General features: G+C 47.3%; 2 protein-coding genes across 2 annotated transcripts; both read right to left on the bottom strand.

Moving 5' to 3' along the window:
- Positions 1-876: 876 nt before the first annotated feature.
- LOC122007924 (patatin-like protein 6) lies at positions 877-2975 on the bottom strand. The gene is made up of 2 exons (XM_042563463.1): positions 1653-2975; positions 877-1580 (listed from the first exon to the last, which is right to left on the bottom strand). The coding sequence occupies exons 1-2, from the start codon at positions 2799-2801 to the stop codon at positions 1323-1325; spliced, it is 1407 nt and encodes a 468-aa protein (XP_042419397.1). The 5' UTR covers positions 2802-2975; the 3' UTR covers positions 877-1322.
- Positions 2976-4980: 2005 nt separating this feature from the next.
- Positions 4981-5688, bottom strand: LOC122010460. The gene has a single exon (XM_042567002.1). The coding sequence runs from the start codon at positions 5482-5484 to the stop codon at positions 5005-5007; it is 480 nt and encodes a 159-aa protein (XP_042422936.1). The 5' UTR covers positions 5485-5688; the 3' UTR covers positions 4981-5004.
- Positions 5689-6041: the final 353 nt, after the last annotated feature.

Here is a 6041-nt window from a genome sequence, read left to right as displayed (position 1 = left end):
ATCATACAACCGGTCGGACCTTAGAGCTAGTCGGGCACATAAGGTTTAGCTCCCTACTTCTCTTGTATAAATCTCTCAGCATACAACTGGTCGGGCCACAGAGCCAGTCGGACTTACGAGGCCTAGCTCTCCACTTCTCATGAACAAGACTCCCAGCATAAACTCGAGCGGCCCTAGAATCAACCGGGCATATGGGCCTTAGCTCCCCACTTCTCCTATGCAAGTCTCTCGACATACAGTCAATTGGACCTTAGAGTCGGCTGGGCATACGGGGCTTACCTCCCAACTTCTCCTGTGTAAGCCTCTTAACATGCAGTCGTCAGACCCTATAGTCGGTCGGACATATAGGGCTTAGCTCCTCACTTCACTACTCAAGTCTCTCAGCATACAACCGGTCGAGCCCTAGAGCCAATCGGACATAAGGGTCTTAGCTTCCCTGCCTTTTTTCTGTGCAAGCCTTTTAGCATACAACTAATTGGGCCCTAGAGCCGACCGGACATATGGAGCTTAACTACCCACTCTTCCAATGCAAGATTCTCAGTATAAACTTGAGCGATCCTAGAGCGACCCTAGAGCCGGTCGAACATATGGGCTAAACTCCCCACTCATGAACAGGACCTCTAGACTTAGTTTCTCGTCTCTTCAGGGCGCGACTCCTAGCCTATATCCGCTCGATTTTAGAGTCGATCGAATCTCCTCTAGAAGACAACATTATTAAAAAATTATAATAGCTTATCAAATAATAACAGCTATTCATCCGAGAATATTCCTTTATTCTAGTATGAGGAAAACTATCGTATGTTCTCCACCACCGGACATATTCTGACACAAGTCATTTTTATCGTCTCATTACTATAAAAGTTATGAGAAATGGTATAAAATGAAAATCCTCGTCGTTGACCTCAAATGCTCACACGTACACATACATTCATACTACCGTTCTATTATTCATCTTCTAATTTTCAGTCCACTACTATTTTGACATGAATTTCAGAGTATCTCTGGGAGAGACCCCTCCTTGATTCTCAATCTAACATTTCTATTGGTTTTGTGCACAGATCCACAGATTCTAGCTCTAAGTCCGCGCAGCTCCCTGCTCAAAATGTTTCCTCCGTCAACATTCATTTAGTCAGTGCGTCTTCTCCCCGCGATAGGATCAAACAATTTATTTACAGTTGGGAGAATCTCACGAGATCGATGCAAGAAGAAAACATCCTTTTCCTTCCAGCAATTCTGAGGTCGATCTGATCGAGACGATGTTCTGGTGAAGAAAAAAGACGACGGATACGATACGAGAGCATAATCAAAGAAAGAACACCCTGCTAAGACCGATTTGTGGGCTTTGGGATCGCTCGCTTGAATGCGACGGTGGGAGCGATGCGGCAACTCCTTCTCCGGTGCTCCAGCACGAGCTCCCCGGCGAACCAGTCGAGCTTCTCCATATTCGTCTCCTGCTTCACTCTCTTCCCGGCGAACAGCACAGATTCCACGTTCTTCTGTCTCAGCATTTCTTCAGATGCCTGCGACAGCGCCTTGACGTCGCAGAAGTCCGCGTCGACGCTGATTCTCCGGCCATTACCCTGCCGAAGCATCCAAAAGCGTGGCTACAGATCAGATTTCAGAGGCGGAAGCGAGATTTGGCGCGCGCCTACCTGCACGCGAACGTAGTTGGAGCTCCGGCACTGGCCGAAGGCGAGCGCGACGGACTGGTCCACGAGGTCTGCGGCGCCGCCGGCCGCGATGCGCGAGACAGGGACAGTCCACTCCCTGGCCCCTCGCCGGCCATCGACGGCGTCCCCGCATCCGAGGGAAAGCACCATCAGGTCCTCCACCCCGCGCACGAAGGGGAACTCGTACTTGTTGTGGAGCACGTGCGTGATCGCCGCCGCCGTAGGGTTGCTCATCGTCAGTCCGCCGTCGACGCCGACGCAGGCGGTGGTCCCGTCCACGGAGCTGATCTCTGCGGGAGCGAACAGCCCCGGCTCGGCCCACGTCGCGCGGCAGACCTCCCATAGCCGGAAGTTGAAGCCCTCGCTCTCCACGGCGTCGGCGCGCGAGAACACGAGCGGAGCGGAGGTCAGCAGGTCGTAGCAGGGGATCAGCACCGGCTTCACCGTGTCCCGAAGGGTCAGGTCCTTGCCGAACGCCTCCTTCATCGCCCTGTCCACGCCCGCCGTCGTCGACGCGCCGCCGCGGAGCGAGAGGCAGCGGAGGAACGCGCTGCGCGAAGACGATGCCTTCCGCAAGAGATTCTTGCCCTTGTCGGCGAGGAAGCGCCAGGTGTCGTCGGCCTCGAAAAGCGGGCGGACGCCGTCGCGGCTAGCGAAGAGCATGGCGACAAAGACACCCCCGACGCCGGTGCCAGCGGCGAGGTCGAAATAATCAGAGATTCGCGCGTCGGGGTCGCCGGACTTGGCCTTGAGAGCCTGCTCCAGGTAAGAAACGGCTTTCCCAGGGAGAATACCCCGCATGCCGCCTCCCCCGCCGCCGTCGATGCAGAGAACGCAAACCTTGCCCCTCTGGTTCCCGAAGGAGGACGACTGCATCGCCTCCTCCGGCGCAGGCGGGGCGGAGTCAGCCACAGACGGAGCGGCGGAAAGCCAGAGCTTGTTGTGGTCGTCGTAATCAAAAAGGAATTTGCTTTCTAAAATAGAGAAGATCTCGTAGCTCAACTTGTCGGCGTCGATGCTAGGCTCCTCCGCCACGGCGGCGACTGTGGCTTCCTCATCAGCGCAGCGATGCATCTCCTCCTCCTCCTCCACCTCAGTTGACTCCATCCGGCTCTCCATTTTCCTTCCCATATGGGCGAAGGAGAGCAGCCCTAACAAGTACCAAAACCGCAACTACGGAACTGCTACAACGACCCAGCTCAAGAGGGCGATGTCCGTTTCCACTCCACGCACTCGGACTCGGTCGCTGTGGCTCTGCCTCCTCACCTTCGCCATTTTCTTGTTCCTTTCCAAAAACAGTTCTAGCATAGAAAAAGACTGCAACTTGGTCGGAAGGGAAGGGAAGGGACACCTGTCGGAATCATACATTAATTTTGTATTTTGGAGGTTGATGATTTTTCTTTCTAATAAATTTATTTTAATTATTAATAAATATTTATTTCATTTGAAAAAAATAATTTTTTAGTTTTTTATTATCTAGATCTTTAAATTTCATTCTATGAAATTTAATCCAACAATCTTTTCCTTATGCATGGATAAGGATAGTTTGATGTACGAAATTCTCATCATACAAGATTTCGAGGAAGAATTTATTATATACAGTCTTATTCTATTTTTTGTAAGAGGTTATTTTCAGTGTCTAGTTGCGTACAATGAATCTTTTCCCAGAATCTTGTACGACGAAAGATTCGTGCACCGAGTTACCCTATGATCTTCTCCTATACATATTTAAATGTTGATTTTTAAAATATTCATCCATATTAAAATTCAAATATACTATGTTTTTTTTTCCTCGAAACTTTAGGATACTAAAATGATATATATTTCACATTGCTATCTACTTATAAGATTTTGTATGAAGTTTCTAGGTCTTCAAAAAAATATCTGAACAGATTGGAAACCTATTGAAGTATTTACCAATAGAACGAGGTCGAGTGTAGAGTGGAAACAAGAACGGATTAAAAAAAAAAGATATGAAACAAAAGAACACAATCACAACCACTAATTGAACAATCCATGATTAATAACTATGGCTTTGGTGGTTCCACTTTGATTAATAATTATTGATTTAACCTAATGTATTTAGATCCTAATTATTGATATGCTTTATCTTTCTTAAAAAAAAAAGAAGTGATATTGATTCGGTTGAAAAGTCATTTTCATTTTGATGAGAAATATACCTGAGCAATAAATTTCTTAAATTCTGTTATTTTCTCTATTTACTGATAAAGTATTCAGAGGAATAATAAAAGGATTTGGGATTAGTTAATATCCAAATGAATCAAATTGTAGGTCTAACTACGAAGATAGAATCTTTCGAAGTGAATCTTGAAAATCACCAAGACAAATTTATACGACCATTACAAGCAATGCATTTGCCTTCTTTCCAATACAAAATATATGCAAATGTCAAAGAAGATGGAGGTTGTTGGCTTCTTTTAATGGATTATTCTCTCATGCACTTAACCTTCTCAGCAACATCAATTCCCTTGCACAGACTGAGGCCTTTGTGGCTAGTCTATGGATTCCTTCACCTGTTTCTGTCACTTGATGGAGAGTCTCTGATAATGCCCATCTCCTTTTAAAAGGGATTTATGCAGGGCAATATTATGGAACGAATATTTCCTTCTAAAATGCCATTTCAGATGCTTCAGAGCACTCAGGTTTAAGCATAAAGTGGGCAGCAAATTGTTTGATTTTCACTCTATTATATGATCGACTGTTGTTATTGTTATATGTGCTGCTTTAGTTTATATGCATCGGAAGCATACAACTTTGAGATGAACTCAAGCAGTGCACAGTTTTTGTTGAATGCCACAAACTTTCAGTAAAATATGCTTTTCTCTGTCTGGTTTTTTGGAGGCAATAATGGAAGACACAAAGATGAGCTCCAGTTTATGATTTACAATCTCCTTGTAAGAATCGTTTAGATCTCGAGATATTTAATTATTGTATCAACAGTGGGATCAAGTGGATAACTTTGTCTTCCAAAGTTATCTTCTTCTTTTTTCTTCTAAACAACACAATCCAATGCTTTAGTGGCTAGAAAAAATCTCCAAAAATACAGATTGAGGAAGAGATCGAGTGTTTGATCAGTAAGAAATGATGTTTTCTCCAAACAAAAGAAGATTTTTAAGGAGTAATCCATGTATCAGTTCTCCCATACAACAACATATATATAAAAATATATATGTAGGAAAAAAAAGGGATTTTGAGTGACAACAAAAAATTCCCTCACAGTTGTAGTTTCTCCAAAATGCAGCTAAAAATGTGATTTTTATTCGAGTTTCTTGCATTTTTCCCGGCAGGGGAAGTGGTGGCGAGAATGGCGTTGTCAGTCCTGGAAGCCGATCTTCTCCCAAATGGCGTTGCGGACGCGGCTGAGTTCGCGGCCTTTGAGGGTTCGCCCGACCCCCTCGTGCACCGAAAACGGCGATGTCTGGCTTTGGCACGCCAGCTCGTGCGGGGGGATCACCGGCCCCGGCGAACCGCCGCCGCCCCCTTCTTCCTCCCACCATCCCCTGTTCCTGCCGCTGTTTCCGCCGGCGTAGTGGCTCCCGAGTATCTTCGACCAGTCCGGTATGTTCACCGGCAACGAAGAAGACGCCCTCCTTCCTCCGCCAGGGCGATCCCCACGCTTGCCGTCTCCCGCCTGGCCCCGCGGATTGGGAAGCTCGGCGACGCGGCGCGGCTCGACGGCGCACCCCCAGACGTCGGACTCCTCGAACTCTTCGATGTCGTAGCCCCCGTCGGAGATGGAGGCCGGCGCCGCGAACAGGCGGTGCGCTCTGTGCTGCTTCCGCCCGGCCATCATCGGCGTGTTCCGCCTCTGCTATTCTTTCGATAAACACCTCCCTTACAAATTAATTTCACAAATAAGCCCTCGGTTTCAGCTACTACGCGAGGCTTGAAGGCGCTATATCAAAAAAGGAAGTTTAAAGAGGGTGATAAAGAGAAAAAAAACAAGAAAAAGTTAGATCCTTTCTCTTCTCCGGCTGTTGATAATGATTTCAATAAGGGAAAGGGATTCATTTATAGAGAGAGGTAGTTCGCTGTGGATAAGGTTCAACTTTCTCTCTCCTACTCTGACTATTCTACCCTTATTGGACGTTTATATTGACAAAGATGACATTGAATCTAACCGTTGGATTGAAATTCGTAGGGCTGGATGAAGAAGATTCGATAGGGGTAGTAAAGTAATTGTACAGTTACGTGGCGACAATGCGCTGCGCGTGGGTTGGCGGGGTTGTGTCGCAAAACGGAGGGCGGGACACGCGTCGAGCAGGCAGTGGCAGCGCGCTTTGCGCTATGCGAGCTCGGAGGGAGCACGCGGAGTGGGAGCTCCTCTTCTTCTCACCAGCCACGAACCTG

This window comes from Zingiber officinale, chromosome 8A, assembly GCF_018446385.1.
Source record: "Zingiber officinale cultivar Zhangliang chromosome 8A, Zo_v1.1, whole genome shotgun sequence".
NCBI classification, from domain to species: domain Eukaryota; kingdom Viridiplantae; phylum Streptophyta; class Magnoliopsida; order Zingiberales; family Zingiberaceae; genus Zingiber; species Zingiber officinale.
Note: the sequence above shows the minus strand (reverse complement) of the source record. Positions and strands in the feature narration are given on the sequence as shown.

Excerpts from the sequence above, each read along its gene's own strand:
- LOC122010460 (XM_042567002.1), bottom strand. The coding sequence starts at position 5,484 with ATGATGGCCGGGCGGAAGCAGCACAGAGCGCACCGCCTGTTCGCGGCG.
- LOC122007924 (XM_042563463.1), bottom strand. The coding sequence starts at position 2,801 with ATGGGAAGGAAAATGGAGAGCCGGATGGAGTCAACTGAGGTGGAGGAG. Across the intron at positions 1,581-1,652 it reads CCAACTACGTTCGCGTGCAG|GGTAATGGCCGGAGAATCAG; the intron begins GTAGGCGCGCGC and ends ATGCTTCGGCAG.